This window comes from Gymnoscopelus microlampas, assembly GCF_963454915.1.
Source record: "Gymnoscopelus microlampas genome assembly, chromosome: 8".
In the NCBI taxonomy this organism is placed as follows: domain Eukaryota; kingdom Metazoa; phylum Chordata; class Actinopteri; order Myctophiformes; family Myctophidae; genus Gymnoscopelus; species Gymnoscopelus microlampas.
In genome coordinates, this window is record NC_139945.1 from 3,769,278 (window position 1) to 3,786,777 (window position 17,500).

The 17,500-nt window shown below is 42.6% G+C and overlaps 1 protein-coding gene across 5 annotated transcripts in view; it reads right to left on the reverse strand.

Moving 5' to 3' along the window:
* The window catches only part of rap1gap2a (RAP1 GTPase activating protein 2a), a 224,941-nt gene that overhangs the window by 68,075 nt on the left and 139,366 nt on the right, over positions 1-17,500 (reverse strand). For all 5 annotated transcript variants that reach the window (XM_084065182.1, XM_084065183.1, XM_084065181.1 and 2 more), the window contains one exon: positions 9,940-10,024. In XM_084065182.1, coding sequence (XP_083921308.1) covers positions 9,940-10,024 — 85 coding nt within the window. The remainder of the gene's footprint in view (positions 1-9,939; positions 10,025-17,500) is intronic.

Genomic DNA, 17,500 nt, shown 5'->3' on the forward strand with positions numbered 1-17,500 from the left:
TATTCAGGCTCTGTACCTCACATCCTCTCTACTGACTTTGTTTTGGTTGTGATTCTTTTGAACTGAAGTGCATTTTTTTTTCTTTCAACTCGAGGGATTTCTCCTTTGAATTGAATGCATTCTTTTCATTCAATTGAAGGTATTTTTTTTTCCGTTGACGTAATTTTACTTTCAATTGAAGACATGCTCTTCATTGTCTGACAGACTGATCTCTCACAACCAGGTCCATTCATAAAACATGAGGGTTCCTGCATTCCTTCCTTTGTGCAAAACAATCCCTACGGTCACACCGCACTTTTATTTGACCTCCTCTGGGGCTGGAATCTGCCAATCTGCTTTGCAGTGGTGGAAAGTAACTAAGTACATTTACTTAAGTACAATTTTCAGGTATTTGTACTTTTACTTGAGTATTTCCAATTTCCAATACCTTTACTTCTACTCCACTACATCTCAGAGGCAAATGTTGTACTTTTACTCCACTACAATTATTTGAACAACTTTAGTTACTAGTTACTTTTCAGATATAAATTATGATATTGTAGATCTGCTATTTTTGAATAGCCAAAATAAATCTTAAAATTACCCGGTCTTAATGGGTTAAAGCAGCATTAAATCAGGGTTCAGATCCGGGTTAGAAGAGGAAAAGTAACATTTAATGCCTTTTATTTTCTCAATTGCAACCCAGGTGAAATCCTGTAGGATTCTCTCTCTGATTCATTTGAACCACTAAATTATGTAGTGGGGATTTAATTCTGCTGTGTGTGCACAGCTGGGGGTGGAGGGTCCGTGACATTGTTTGTTTCTTTTACAATGCATTTCGTCACGGCAGAAACCTTCTATCTCCAGATTTCATTTTAAATGTATTTTTTCAAATTTCAAATGAATGCCTTCCTTCTTCGTACAATAGTGTCTCGTAAAAATAAACGAAAAATAGCCGATCCACAAGCTCACAACGCGTTGTGGTGCAAACAATTGTGCGTTTGTAGATCGCTACTTTAGAATGTATTTTTTTTAAAGTGAAAGCGATTAATTCCGTCTGTGGGCTTCATGAAATACTCAACCAAAGAAAAGTATTAAAAAAGATCCTGAAAAGGTTTTGGACAGTGGTGTAAAGTAACTTCAAGTTCATGTGCTCAAGTACTGTATTTCCAATTTTCAGTACTTTTACTTCTACTACATCATTTACTTCTACTACATCTCAGAGGCATATTGCACTTTTTACTCCACTACAATTATTTGAAAACTTTATTTACTAGTTACTTTGTAGATTTTTATTATTATTACAAAACATACATTATCCACTTCTGCCATATTTAAACTTTGGCTATTTGAAAATAACAGATGTACAAGTTGTGAGCTTGTAGATCTGCTGTTTTCAAAGATGTTTTTATCAATTTTAGATGCATGATAACTTTATGAAACGGTTACAACTTTCTGCATAACAAGTACTTTTATGCCAATACTTTTGTACTTTTACTCAAGTCAATTTTCAATTCCGGAATTTCACTTGTAACAGAGTATTTCTACATTGCAGTATTGAAACTTTTACTTAAAGGGATAGTTCACCCCCAAAATGACTTTTTTTCCTATAGATTAGTCACCCCATGGAGACTTGAATTCATGGATATATATATATATTTTTTTTTTGTCGCATTCCTAGGCCAATAAGTTGATGATCGGCGGAGACTCAAAGACACAAAAAATAGTACTTTTTTTCCACCTGGTTTTGTACATACAAGTTTTCCACATGACATTGACCATTAAAGTGCAAGGTAAGCTGTCAGAGCTTTAAGGAGTAGTGTGGTCTCCTCTCCTCCTCCTCCTCCTCCTCCAATGTCAGAGAAATGCTTCCCTGGTCACTTTGATTATTGCCTTCCCAGGCAATAGATGAGAGTCTGGGGTCAACGGTGTGAAGGATTAAACCCTGGCGTCTCCTCTATCTCTGTGACTGATGCCGTTGTTTAGTGACCGCATGGCTGCCCGGAGCTTAAATGGCGCTATTTGTTTGTTTGTTTGACGTCCCCCCCCATCAAGTGGGTTGAGGAGGATGAGGGCTGGTGGTGGCACACAGCGTTGGACATAGTAGGCCGCTTTGATTGTAACGCGTCATGGTTGCAACAAGCATGTTTTCTCTTGATCGGTCAATTTTCTCATAACGTCATCACATCAGTATGTGCCCAGTGCTGTAATGAACGTGCCCAGGAAGTAGGAAGTATTTTCATCCAGACTAAGATTTAATAAATTCCTTACGTTTGATGCATTATCTTATCACATCCTTGGTATGAAAACAATGTAAAACAATTGCTTGAAATGAATATAATTGATTTAAGCTGAAAACGATTTGTTTAATGCCGTTTTTAGCCGTGTTACTTTTGTAACTATGGCTGTTACAATTAGTCTGATAAGCGCTTAACATGTAACGTCGGAACAGCGTCCACTTTCGGTTTAATAACTCACGATCTGTTTCATCAATTGAAAAACTTTAAGTGGTTTATGATAGCAGACATGTGTAGGTTAATTGCTTGAAAATATTACATATGCAGGTAAAACGATTGCAGAGTAAAAGACCGAAAAGTGAAAAATGTTACAATCAAAGCGGCTCTCCCCTAATTCAACCACAGGGTAAACGGAAGGCTTTACTGAGGTTACCCACTGAGCATTTTTCGGGCTATTAGACGTCTAAAATACGTCTAAGGGCCAGGCTAAAACCGGGTTATAATTGGTCTAACAGTGAAAGTTTTTTAGCGGTCTAGGCTTAGCCTAGACGTTGATTAGCCGTTTTTTAAGCGTCTTTTTATAGGCCGTCTATATTATAGACGTTGAAATGACGTCTATAATATAGACGTCTATATACAGATGCTTAAAAAAAACAGCTAATCAACGTCTAGGTTAAGCCTAGACGTCTAAAAAACTTTCACTGTTAGACCAATGATAACCCCGTTTTAGACGGAGGTCCAATAGCCGACTATGGTTCAGTGGGTACGTTTAGGAATACCTGGTTTGCGACCGTTCCGAGGTCGCCGGATTAGACCCGGGGACGAGCGTGTTTTGCGGCGAGCGTTCTGGTATTCAAGTACTCAGCCACAGCCCTTGAGTCAACGTAGAGATACTCCTGGGGTAGCCTGGGACCAGATGAATCTGCGAGTGCAAACAAAAATTGCACTCTGCGATTTGGGTCTGGCACCGCTCCATAGAGAATCCATTTCCTGTTCCAGAAGACGTGGGGCACCAATCGGGGCGCAGTATTCGAATATGGGCGACTGTAATTGGTAGTTGGTTGTAGGTCTAACCAATTGCGTCGAGGGCCATTGTTTTGATCCCGCCCCTTGGGAAACAAAACGTCCTCATGGAAGCACCAGACTCATATCCACACAGTGATATAGTCTAGCTACGCCAGGCTACTCCTGGGGTGCGTTCAGAAACACTAACTTAGAATCTGCTGCACGTTTTTCCAAAACGTGAGGCCTGGCGGCCTGTTATCGCGGCGCCATGAGGCCGATTTTAAACATCTGGGGTGGAGGGGTCTTAAACAGGGGGCTCGGGATCCCTAGGTGGGTCCGGGGGGGGGGGGGGGGGGGGGGGGGCGCCAAATCTTTGTGTGATAAGTATAACTATTTGCTTTTACATCAACCACTTGAACTCTAGCATCCCTATTCTGAGGGGAACATTAGCCAAAAATAGCCGATCTACAAGCTCACAATGCCTCGCTCTGCAAGGCATTGTGAGCTTGTATATTTTGGACTTACGTTGTCGCCACTCTCTCTCTAACCACTCAAGTATTCTCATTTCTCCCTTAAAGAAGCTACCCGTCTGAAGCCCCTGGGCTGGTGGGTTCATGGCAGGGCTATCTTTAGTACTTTCCAAACGACCACATTATCCTGATGTATGTTATAGCCGGCCGGGGAGGAGAGAGAGACGTGGAGCTCAAGCTGAACGATGGGAGCAGCTATAGTGATGGATCATTACTCAGCACAGGTCTTCCAAATAAAGTCTTTTACGTAATCTCTTCTGCACACACACTGTACATGGCTTTTTCCTCTGATGGGTTCCAGGCGGTGGTGGAAGAAATTTTACTTAAGTAAAAGTAGCAATACCACAATATAAAAATACTCTGTTGCAAGTGAAAGGCCTGCATGTTCAAAATGTTACTTCAGTAAAAGTACAAAAATATTGGCATCAAAATATACTTAAAGTACTAAAATGTTTGAAAATAGCAGATCTACAAGCTCACAACGCGTCGCGATGCGACGCGTTGTGAGCTTGTAAATCGGCTATTTTCAAATAGCCTCTATATAAAACGGGGCTAAAGTGGTTAATGTGTGTTTTATAATATCATCATTTATATCTGCAAAGTGACTTGTAACTAAAGCTTTCAAATAATTGTAGTGGAGTAAAAGTACGATATTTGCCTCTGAGATGTAGTGGAGTAGAAGTAAAAGTATTGAACATTGGAAATACTCCTGTAAAGTAAAGTACCTCAAAATTGTACTTAAGTACAGTACTTGAGTAAATGTAGTTTCCTTACACCACTGGTTACGGGATACATATTGCACGGCCACCTCATAGGAAAACAAGAGCTCTATATTCTCATCATTCCTATAGAGTGTTTGTTCAGTAACAGTGTTAAATAGCTCTATATTGTGATAGTAATCATACTATAGTGTGTTTGTTCAGTAACAGTGTTAAATAGCTCTATATTGTGATAGTAATCATTGCTATAGAGTGTTTGTTCAGTAACAGTGTTAAATAGCTCTATATTGTGATAGTAATCATTACTATAAAGTGTTTGTTCAGTAACAGTGTTAAATAGCTCTATTATTGTGATAGTAATCATAGCTATAGTGTGTTTGTTCAGTAACAGTGTTAAATAGCTCTATATTGTGATAGTAATCATAGCTATAGTGTGTTTGTTCAGTAACAGTGTTAAATAGCTCTATATTGTGATAGTAATCATAGCTATAGTGTGTTTGTTCTGTAACAGGGTCTCTATGTCTCTCCAGCTCTATTTTCAGGTGGGTTGACTTGATTGATTGATTGATGTACTTTATTTAGTAAGACATGAGAACAACAGTACATGGAAGTACAGATTCACAATACAAGGTCTACTAAACTGGAAGACTCATTAAGCACTGAGCTTGTTTCAAATGAGATCCCCATGCACACAAATCATGATGACATATAAGAGACAGACAGATATACACAACTACTATAGAATGTCATACAATCAGTTTACAGGTTACTGGTATGAAGAGTGAGAAATATGTACAAAAGGAGAAGGAGAGAGGGGGGGGGGGGGTAGGTTAGGTTAGGACTTAGACAGGGGCCATTTTCCAATTGCAGCCTCCTGAAGGTGTATCTTTAGGGCTGTTTTGAAAGAGAGTAGGGATAATATAAGGAAATATATAAGGTAATATAAGGAATATAAGGAAAGAGGAACCCAATTATTAACTTTGTGTTCCAATTTTGTCTGCTTATAGTGTCATCACTTCTAATTTCACGTATTTACCCCTGTACGAGTTCTCTATCCTGATTGGAAAATTTCTCCAAGAAGTCTAAAAAAACTGTGCAAATAATAGTGCAATTCATCCTATCATGATCTGTCATTGATTCGGTTCATCTGCTCTGATTCGGTTCATCTGTCATATTGACTAACCCATTAAACCTGGAACGCATCTGTGTCACTTTAGATTTCTTTGGCTATTCAAAAATAGCAGATATACAAGCTCATAGCGCGGCACCGAGTGCCGCGCTATGAGCTTGTAGATATTTAAAAAAAATCTTGATTATTTTTTTTTTTTTTCAAAAAACTTAGGATTTAGAAAACATGTTGTAGAATCTGCTTCAGGTCTTAACGAAAAGCGTTGATTTTATAAAGATCTCACCATCCTTCATCTCTCGTAGTGATACGTTTCATTGTAACAACACACCCGGATACGGAAATGACGTCAATCGAAGATTTCCTTTTTCCGTCTGCCCCCTGTTTAACTCTCCCTCTGAAACGCCATTTTCTCTGCTTTGTTTTTCTCCGCCGTTCTCCGCACTGTTTAACAACTTCTACTGTGTGTCTACAAACAGTTGGACACGCGATCATAAGGGATGTACATTTTCTGCGGCGAGCTGAAAAAGTGAGTGAACCGTGACGAGATGTGACGATAAATGATGCGTTTACACAGGGCTGCATGAGAAGGACTCCGAGCCGATCAGAATGTTTGTTGTCGGGGGCGACGTGCACGGACCAGCCTGTGTGTTTACAAACGAAATACGAAATTGCTGGCAGTGGGCAAACACAGCCAGAAATAAATCTGGCAGTGAATGAGTTAAGGATGCTCTGTGTTAGATAGTGTCCATGGCAGGGAGATCTGATCCAATCATCGTCTCTGCATGTTTTGATGACTCGTTGGAGCGATTTCCAAAACAAAATTGTACTTACGTACAGTACTTAAGTAAACATACTTAGTTACTTTCCACCACTTCTAGACACACTGGAAAACCTTCCTTTTGGTGGACTGTGTTTTTTTTCCCCCCCGTATTTTTCCAGCAGATTGAATCCGGCCTGCGTCAGATCACAGTGACATAGTGTACAAGTACAGAGTGTCTCTCTGTGCTGGAGCAGAGCTATCTGTTTCCCGTGGTATCACCGCGCTAATCTGCCTGCCTCCACAAACCATCTCTCTTTCTCCTCCTCACCACCGGAGAGGAGGAGGAGGAGGAGGAGAAAAATGAGAGAATTCTTCAGCAGACTCTCTCCTCCGGGTACACACCATGACTCATGATGCCAGAGCCCAGAATCAACACAATTCAATTCCAGCTCTTCACCCGGGTGATGGCTGCTCAGGTGGTCATATTGGTGGAATAAAGCACTCACGTGTTTACTTAACTCTTTAACTGCCAGAGCATACATGAATAAACTGACCCACTGCCAGCTTTTTCGTGTTATTTAACCTTTTCAACTGGTCACAGAAAATGTAACTCTCCATGTCGAAGGCACGCCGAAAACAGCATATACCGGCAAAAATGCACGTCTTTCCCACCTCTCTAACTGGCCACAGAACATGTATATATACATTATGATCGCGTGTCAGACCGACACAAAGGGGATCACTGATCGTCGTCCAGAGAAATAAATATATAACCGGAGCTGTCCCTTCATTTGTTTAGACCATGTTGAAAATAGGATGTCTTTGCGAACTACAGGGGCAAAAAAAGTCAACCCAAGATATAAGCATATCCAGATAAACCAATAAACAGGAGGTGGGCGGAGCAGGAAATGTTCGGACAACGTTGTTTCCGGATCCGTGTGAGTGGAAAGTGAACCTGATAGCTCGGGTGACAGCTATGAGACAATTTAAAAAATAAATCTCGTCTTTCTTGTCGACGGCAGGCTGCGCCTTAGCAGAATCCGACGGGAAATCTCGTTAAAGATGTATGTTTTTTCTGTCTTTATTTTCTATCATTTTTTTTAAATGCTGACCCTGGGAGCTGAGCTCCAAAATGTCCCATGCACTTCTGCAAATGGCCAGTGAAGTATATATTCTATTCTAACAGGCTTCCAGACTGACCTTCTGAACAGGGTTTCTGCACACCTGAACCACCTGTTTGCTCCAGACTGTTGGCACGTTGGCACGCCTGGCATGAGTCTATACTGTCTACTCCACCAGAACGTTGGCATACCTGACATAGAGTCTAGAGGAGCTCCGACAGTGGCTGGGCACTGCTGAACACTTGGGACACAGTTTCAATGAACCCATTAAGAACTGTGTCATTTTTAGATTTCAGCTAAAAAGCATTATTTTACACTTTAGGCTATTCAAAAATAGCAGATCTACAAGCTCATAGCGCGGCACCGAGTGCCGCGCTATGAGCTTGTATATCTGCTATTTTTGAAAAATCGTGAAAATGTGTGCAAATCTTTGAATATATATATGTTTAAAGGGAACAGTTTTAACTCAAATCTTTGCTTCTGGGAGTCCCTGGAACAAAATATTTTGATGGGGGTCCTTGACATGAAAAAGATTGAGCACCACTGATATAGAAACATAGGTTTTTCAGAATACTGTTGAGATTGAGGAGACATGTAGAATCGGCTTCAGGTCTCAATGGGTTAAGCCATTTAACTATAACCTATAACCATAATGTTATACTTTGGCTATTCAAAATAGCAGATCTACAAGCTCATTGCGTGGCACCGAGCTTGTAGATCTGTTATTTTTGAAAAATTGTGAACATGTGTGCAAATCTTATATTTTTTGAAGCAAACATTTGTAACTCTCGAATGTCTCAACTAAATGTCTTATTTTTTCTGAAAAAAAATATTGTTGCTATATCAGTGTTTTTTAAACTTTTTCCATGTCAAGGACCCCCAAAATGATATGTATTTGGCCGTGGACCCCATCTCAAAACAAGATGTTCCAGGGACCCCCCAGAAGCAAAGATTTGAGATAAAAATGTTCGTACATATTTAAATATTTGCACAAATGTTCACGATTTAGAAAAAATAGCAGATCTACAAGCTCACAGCGTGGCACTCGGTGCCGCTCCATGAGCTTGTAGATCTGCTCTTTTTTGAATAGCTTAAAATAATAGTTAAAGTGGTTACAAAGATGCGTTCCCGCTTTTAATGGGTTAACAGCTAAGCTGTTGGCACATTATGAATAATAGTGTGATGTATGTGTACAGGCACCCACATGTGGGTGCTCCGGAGCCAGAGCACCCAGGGAGAAACCCCTTGGGGAATGTGCCAGGGTGTGTGTGTGCGTGTGCGCGTGCGTGTGCGTGTGCGTGTGCGTGTGCGCGTGTGTGTGTGCGTGTGTGTGTGCGTGTGTGTGTGTGTGTGTGTGTGTCTTTGCTGCTAGAGTTCTCAAATTCTGCCCGAACCCGACACAACCTTTTCGGGCCGGGCCCAAAATCTATGCTAATTAGTCGGGTCCGGCCGAGCCTCGGGTTCCCTGAAGACAAAGAAAAAAATGGATTACCCCCCAAAAAAGAAAGTCAACTGCCCCCATAGCGGCCTAACGGTAAGGCCGGCGGAAACGTCAGTGTATGTGTTGGATGCAGCTCAAAGTGACCTTTACTCAGGTATCTGGTTTGTCGCCGTATGACCTTCCTATCCCGTGTTATTAAAGAAAAACGGGCGACAATGGCCAAAACTCAAATCGAAAATCGAACATAGGGATGACCCCGTTTTGGCCATTATCTCTGGAACAGAAGGCCCAATCTGCTCAGTTCAAAGCTTGTTGGATGCGAGACTTTGAGGACATTAACTTATTCAGCGCCAAACTTATTTCTGTTCATCACCCCTGTGCCAAGGCCAAAAATACATTGTAAACTAGAAAATGTGCTCCTCGGAGCACAAGTCTCCGCCAGCAAATATTGGAATTTATTCCAAGATTGGAACTTTTTCTGCTAATATCTCCTGACTAAATGTTAGCTTGGCTGATGGCACTGATGTCACTTCGAAACATGCAACGGAATGTTTCGAAGTGACTCACCTATTTGTAGGTATGTATTTCGTCATGCGTCTCGCTAGCCAATCAAAGCACACCCTTTCAACATATTGTCACGTGTCACGGCCTGGCGGAGACAAAAGAAAAGTGCTTAAGAGCCGAGATACAGCCTTTTTCAGTAAGAAGTTAAAGAAGTAGTGAATTGAACAGCAAATCTTCAAATCATGATATCTTGGGTTCTGAACATTAAAAAAACATTTTTTATATAACGTCGGCAACGTCATTGGCACTCTGGGCTTATGAAAAACGTGACGTCGGCGACGTCAATGGCACTGAATGAGTTAAGCGCACAATGAAATTGTGTTTTTTGGGGGGGTTTTCGGGCATAAAAATATGGTAATTGTTCGGGCCGGGCCGGGCCAAGCCTCGGGTCGGCCCAGTTAGGGCCCAGTTAAGGCCGGGCCTTAATTTTCAGGACCGTAGAGAACTATCCTACCTTCATGCTTGGAGGTGCGGTGCGTGGTGGTGATGGAGGACATTCTCCCAGGGGGATGTTGGAGATGGTCAGCAGCTCCTGTTTCCTGTGGAACACATCATGAGAACAGAGAAGAGTTTGGTTTCTAACACCGTTTGGAGTCACATGACGCAGCAGTGTTGATTTTGACAGCACATTTTCATTGAGTTTCATTCATAGTCTTTTGAATAAAATTCCATTTAGTTTTAGTCATATTTTAGTCACCTGAAATGTTTACATTTTTCGACTAAATATCATAAGATTATAGTCGACTAAATCTACAGTTGATTTAGTCGACTAAAATGGCCGTGATGGCGTCGTAATGGCTGATTTTACACTTGGTTGCGCTCTGAAAATAGCAGATCTACAAGCTCACAACGCGTCGCGCTGCGACGCGTTGTGAGCTTGTAGATCTGCTATTTTCAGAGCGCAACACCCGAGCGCAACCAAACATAAAACGACGTGTCTTTTAGTTCTACTGGATCTCTTCTCCACTTGACCCTCCCTAACATTTTAGTCAATATATTATAGTCTTAGCCTAGTTTTTAGTTGGTTCATTTTTTTTTCGTTTTCATCAGTGAAAAAAGGTAGTCGACCAACATTTTTAGTCATAGTTTTTGTCGACGAAATCAACACTGTGACACACAGTATAGTTCTGGGTCTGTGGAGCCAGACTGTTGACTCGCACAATGGTCTACACATGCTTCCATCATACAGTCTGTGAAAACGGAAGAGCTGAAAATGATCCAGTCACGTAAATGTGTCCAACTGCTCTCTACCTGCCTCAAAAATGTACTGTGATTTCAGATGGACACTCTGTGTGTGTGTGTGTGTGTGTGTGGGGGGGGGGTGGGGGTGGGGGGGTTCAGAACAGTGGTGTGTTCTACCGTGTTACGCTATATACGTAGTAGTGATGAGCGGGCCGACCCGGGTCCCGCGGGTGGTCGAGTCAGGATTTCAGAGGTAATTATGCGGGCTGCGGGTGAGCGGGTCAGCCTATCTCACACGCAAAAAAAAAGCCCAAACTATTTTGAACAACATGCTTGTTTATTTAGCCCATGTTGTGCTACTGTAGACATTTAAAGCGACTTTGGGTACTTAACTCACTGAGTGCCAGAATATATATATATTTTTAGGTTACATGGCGGCTTTCCGACATGTCGCCTTTCCGACGTTAACGAACCCTATACCTAAACCTCACCCTAACCCTAACCGCACGCGGAAGCCACTAGTCGGAGTGGCGAGATGTCGGCGTGGAAGACGGTTACCATATTTTTAAACGTTTGGCAATTCTGGCACTCAATTGTACTACCTATGAGTATGTAAAAGAACAGAAACGAATAAACAAAAAATACTTCTATATTATATTGTCCCAGTGCCAGAGTTTTTTTCACAGAAAACAAAAAGTGCTTAGGAAGCGAGATACAGCCTTTTTCAGTTCTAAGTTAAACAAGGAGTGGATGGAGCTGCAAATCTTCAGATGATGATATCTTGGGTTCTGGACATGATTTAAAAAAAATAAAATAAATAAACTATTTTTTCAAAAACACGTCAAACACGTCATTGGCACGTTGAGCCATAACGGTAAAAACACGTGAAACACGTTAATGGCACTCAATGAGTTAAAAGAGCGCTATATAAATCTGAGCTATTATGATGATGATTATCTTTTTTTTTCCCACCGCGGGTCGCGGGGCGGGTTGAGGGGGTTTGGGTTCCGTGGCGGGGCGGGTCATGAAAAAACTCGATCCGCACATCACTAATAGAGGATATGCGCATGCTTAAAGTGAATGGCACATCGAGTGGCAAATCGAGTGGCAAAGAAACATGCAAAATGAGTTTAACATTGTTTAATGTTGTTTAATGCAATCAGATATGACTTTTCTGTTTGGATGCATGGGCTGTCAAGGCCAGAAAGTATTTTTTTGACACTCAGTAGGCATTCCTGCATAACTTCCGGGTTTGATGATGATGTCACACGCATATCCTCTATACGTAGTGTGATCTACAGAACATTTTCGTAGCCAAGCGTAGCCATCCAGAAACAGTCCGAGCGAGGGGCTGGAGGGAGCAAGAATGTATAGACTTCAGTTCAAATAGCCTTTTTCATGTGATACTGTGGTGTCTGAGGTGAAGGCTTATGTGTGACTACAGTCTTGAGGTGATACTGGCCGTTGGAGTTTTGAAGCAATTCACATAATAACTGCTTAACAGGGGTGTGGTTATTGCATTGTCGAGCGTGCGCGCATACATACACACATGTGTGTGTGTGTGTGTGTGTGTGTGTGTGTGTGTGTGTGTGTGTGTGTGTGTGTGTGTGTGTGTGTGTGTGTGTGTGTGTGTGTGTGTGTGTGTGTGTGCGTGCGTGTGTGTGTGTGTAGTGTCATTAATGTGTAGTCATGCTCTCTCTCTCTCTCTCTCTCTCTCTCTCTCTCTCTCAGGTAGCAGAGAGTAGAGGATGCTCAGTGGGTCCTTGAGAACGTCTCCTAAATCCTCTCCTAACACCCTTCTCTCTAGGACACTAGGACTTCCTCACAGCACATTATAACACAGACCCGCCTGGAGCCTTCAGCGAAGTAGTACAATCTACGGAATCTGGGTTATGGGCGTGCGTCTGTCTGTCTGTCTGTCTGTCTGTCTGTCCCGGGAACGCATCTGTGTCACTTTAAGATTTCTTTGGCTATTCAAAAATAGCAGATCTACAAGCTCACAGCACTCGGTGCCGTGCTATGACCTTGTAGATCTGCTATTCTTGACTAGCCAAAGAAATCTTTTGAGGTATTAAAAAGGTCATGTGATGAGCGGGGACCCCCTCCGAAGGTCCCGACCCACAGGTTGAGAACCTCTGCTCTAGGCTCCGGGCAGCGGGCTCCAGGTGAACAGAACACAGTAGAAAGCAGCCTGTAGGCCTACAGAACACAAGCAGTCTGTAGGCCTACAGAACACAGTAGAAAGCAGCCTGTAGGCCTACAGAACACAGTAGAAAGCAGCCTGTAGGCCTACAGAACACAAGCAGCCTGTAGGCCTACAGAACACAGTAGAAAGCAGCCTGTAGGCCTACAGAACACAAGCAGCCTGTAGGCCTACAGAACACAGTAGAAAGCAGCCTGTAGGCCTACAGAACACAGTAGAAAGCAGCCTGTAGGCCTACAGAACACAAGCAGTCTGTAGGCCTACAGAACACAGTAGAAAGCAGCCTGTAGGCCTACAGAACACAAGCAGCCTGTAGGCCTACAGAACACAGTAGAAAGCAGCCTGTAGGCCTACAGAACACAGTAGAAAGCAGCCTGTAGGCCTACAGAACACAGTAGAACGCAGCCTGTAGACCTACAGAACACAGAAGAAAGCAGCCTGTAGACCTACAGAACACAGTAGAAAGCAGCCTGTAGGCCTACAGAACACAGTAGAAAGCAGCCTGTAGGCCTACAGGACACAGTAGAAAGCAGCCTGTAGGGCTACAGAACACAGTAGAAAGCAGCCTGTAGGCCTACAGAACACAGTAGAAAGCAGCCTGTAGGCCTACAGGACACAGTAGAAAGCAGCCTGTAGACCTACAGAACACAGTAGAAAGCAGCCTGTAGGCCTACAGAACACAGTAGAAAGCAGCCTGTAGGCCTACAGAACACAGTAGAAAGCAGCCTGTAGGCCTACAGAACACAGTAGAAAGCAGCCTGTAGGTCTACAGAACACAGTAGAAAGCAGCCTGTAGACCTACAGAACACAGTAGAAAGCAGCCTGTAGGCCTACAGAACACAGTAGAAAGCAGCCTGTAGGTCTACAGAACACAGTAGAAAGCAGCCTGTAGACCTACAGAACACAGTAGAAAGCAGCCTGTAGGCCTACAGAACACAGTAGAAAGCAGCCTGTAGACCTACAGAACACAGTAGAAAGCAGCCTGTAGGCCTACAGAACACAGTAGAAAGCAGCCTGTAGACCTACAGAACACAGTAGAAAGCAGCCTGTAGACCTACAGAATACAGTAGAAAGCAGCCTGTAGGCCTACAGAACACAGTAGAAAGCAGCCTGTAGGTCTACAGAACACAGTAGAAAGCAGCCTGTAGGCCTACAGAACACAGTAGAAAGCAGCCTGTAGGCCTACAGAACACAGTAGAAAGCAGCCTGTAGGCCTACAGGACACAGTAGAAAGCAGCCTGTAGGCCTACAGAACACAGTAGAAAGCAGGAGTAGGCCTACAGGACACAGTAGAAAGCAGCCTGTAGGCCTACAGAACACAGTAGAAAGCACCCTGTAGGCCTACAGAACACAGTAGAAAGCAGCCTGTAGGCCTACAGGACACAGTAGAAAGCACCCTGTAGGCCTACAGAACACAGTAGAAAGCAGGAGTAGGCCTACAGGACACAGTAGAAAGCAGCCTGTAGGCCTACAGAACACAGTAGAAAGCACCCTGTAGGCCTACAGAACACAGTAGAAAGCACCCTGTAGGCCTACAGAACACAGTAGAAAGCAGGAGTAGGCCTACAGGACACAGTAGAAAGCAGCCTGTAGGTCTACAGAACACAGTAGAAAGCAGCCTGTAGGCCTACAGAACACAGTAGAAAGCAGCCTGTAGGTCTACAGAACACAGTAGAAAGCAGCCTGTAGGCCTACAGAACACAGTAGAAAGCAGCCTGTAGGCCTACAGAACACAGTAGAAAGCACCCTGTAGGCCTACAGAACACAGTAGAAAGCAGTCTGCAGTCTGCCTGGCAACATAATTATTACTATAGTCACGGAGGAGACTTGCTGAGTCACAGCCTTTAGCCTGTAGACTAGATAGTAGCCGTATAAAGATGATACCCTCTAGACTACAGTGTAACGATACATGAATGCTCCATTGAATTAAATAATAAGTGCAATACGGGCTTATTGTCTTATAGGTAACTCTATCATCAATCACCTTATGTATGTTAATGACCTGGTCGTTCTAAGCAGTGGTGGAAAGTAACTAAGTACATTTACTTAAGTGCTGTACTTAAGTAAAATGTTGAGGTATTTGTACTTTACTTGAGTATTTCCAATTTCCAATACTTCTACTCCACTACATCTCAGTGGCACACTCGGTGCCACGCTATGAGCTTGTATATCTGCTATTTTTGAATAACCCAAAGTGTAAAATAATGCTTTTTAGCTCGAATCTAAAAATGACACAGTTTTCATCTGTGTAATAGCGTTGGTGATAGGCGAACGAGTAGTGGGTTCAAACTGATTAAGTGGAAATGGAGTATTGGGTGGGATTGAATCATCAGGAATGGAAGATGGTATTTGGAGCCGATATTATGGTCTCAATCTTGTTTATGAAAAATGTTCTTCCCGGAGACGGATCAATGTGTGTGTGATAGCTGAGGGGTGAAATGACAGAGTTGATTATTTTCGAATAGTGTCCTGCAGGGTTATTGCTGTTATTGGAGATGATGTTTGAGGACTAATTAGATGTGTCTTGTTTTACAGCCAAGCTGATATTATCTCACCATCAGCTCCTTGAGGCCCTGTGAGAGATGAGAAGTGGTGTAAAGTAACTAAGTACTATTTACTCAAGTACTCTACTTGAGTACAATTTTGAGGAATGTTTTACTTTACTGGAGTATTTCCAATTTGCAGTACTTTTACTTCAACTCCGCTACATATCAGAGGCAATTATTACACTTTTACTCCACTACAATTATCTGAGTAACTTATAGTTACTAGTTACTTTGCATATTTTGATTATTATTACAAAACATGCATTAACCACTTCAGCCCTATATACATTTCGGCCATTTGAAAATAGCTCACAATGCACCGCCATACTCTCTCACTCTCTCTCTCTCTCTCTCTGTCTGTGCAAAATTCAGCTGCCAGAGTGCTCACCCGCACCAAACGCTGGCAGCACATCACCCCCACCCTCAAACACCTCCACTGGCTTCCGGTTAAAGGACAACTTTGTTTTTTTACAACCAAGGTTTATATTTTAGCTTGTAATTAAAGTAAATAAAAGATGAGTGTTCTTTTTTTTTTTTCATTTACTGCTTTCTATATTTTTAGCAATTTTTGCAATATTTTTTACAGTGGGCGGGGGCATTCTGTCCGGTGGCTAAATATGCCTTTTTTACACAATAAAAAAGGTCCTGTGGTCTTTGATGACCAGATGTGAGTTATTGGGGGCTAGAAGAGCTACTGTAAATAATAATAAAGAAAACACCGGGTTATTGTGTTAAAAAATACGTATTTAGCCACCGGACAGAATGCCCCCGCCCACTGTAAAAAAGATTGTGAAAATTGCTAAAACTGTAGAAAGCAGTAAATTAAAATGTTTTAACACTCATCTTTTATTTACTTTAATTACAATCTAAAACATAAACCTTGGTTGTAAAAAAACAAAGTTGTCCTTTAAGTTCCGCATCATCTACAAACTCCTCCTCCTCACCTATAATAAAGCTCTCCATGCCCCTAGCCCCAGGGTACCTCTCGGACCTCCTCGATGATTATATCCCAGAGCGGGCCGGGACCTGAGGTCTTCTGACTTGGGGCTTCTCACCACCCTCCCCTCGTAGCAACAAGCGGACCCTTGGCGATAGAGCTTTCAGCGTGGCAGCCCCTTACCTCTGGAATTCTCTCCCAATGGAGATTCGCCAGCGAAAAAAAAAGTTTTTTTTTTTTTTTTTTTTTTTTAAACATATTTTTGCTCCCGTTTTAGGATTATTACGGTCATGTCCGGGTCGCGCGGCCCAATTATTAGTTATGTTAATGTTTGGGCTGGTATGCTTTCCAGCCGGGGCCTCAGTGCGGCTGCAGAGTTCATGTGCAGGGCTGGGCTGAAGCCCGGGGGGTGGTGGAACGGTTCGGACCAAAATGCCAGGGCTGAATTTTGGTCCCAGTCCGGCCCTGAGATTCGCCAGACGCCAACACTGGACACTTTCAAGTCTGCACTGAAGAGACACTTATTTACTCAGGCTTTTGGCAATTCATTTTAATTAATTTTGTGTACTGTAAAGCAGTGGTTCTCAAACTTTTTCATGTCAAGGACCCACAAATTGACACTTATTAGCCTGCGGACCCCCATTTCAAAAGATATGCCAGGGACCCCCATAAGAGAAGATTTTTTACGGCTCTAGCAGTGATTCTCAACCATTTTAATTTCAAGGACCCCCAGTTTTACATACATTAGGGCTACAGACCCCCATTTAATGGCATTGCTATCAGTTGGACCGCAATTTATAATGCAAAATCTATGTCAATGTAACTCTGAGAGTGTACAAATGGAACCAAATGGACCCGTAAGGGTCCATTTGGTGCCTAATCTATAATTTAGCTGGGGACCCCCTGGAACTCCCTCAAGGACCCCTGGGGGTCCCCGGACCCCACTTTGAGAACCAATGCTGTAAAGCATCCTTGGGTTTCTGAAAGGCACTATATAAATTCAAGTTAGGATTATTATTTCTCTCTCTCTCTCTCTCTCTCTCTCTCTCTCTCTCTCTCTCTCTCTCTCTCTCTCTCTCTCTCTCTCTCTCTCTCTCTCTCTCTCTCTCTAGGTCGATGGAGAGACAGAGGAAGGTGGAAAGTGTGG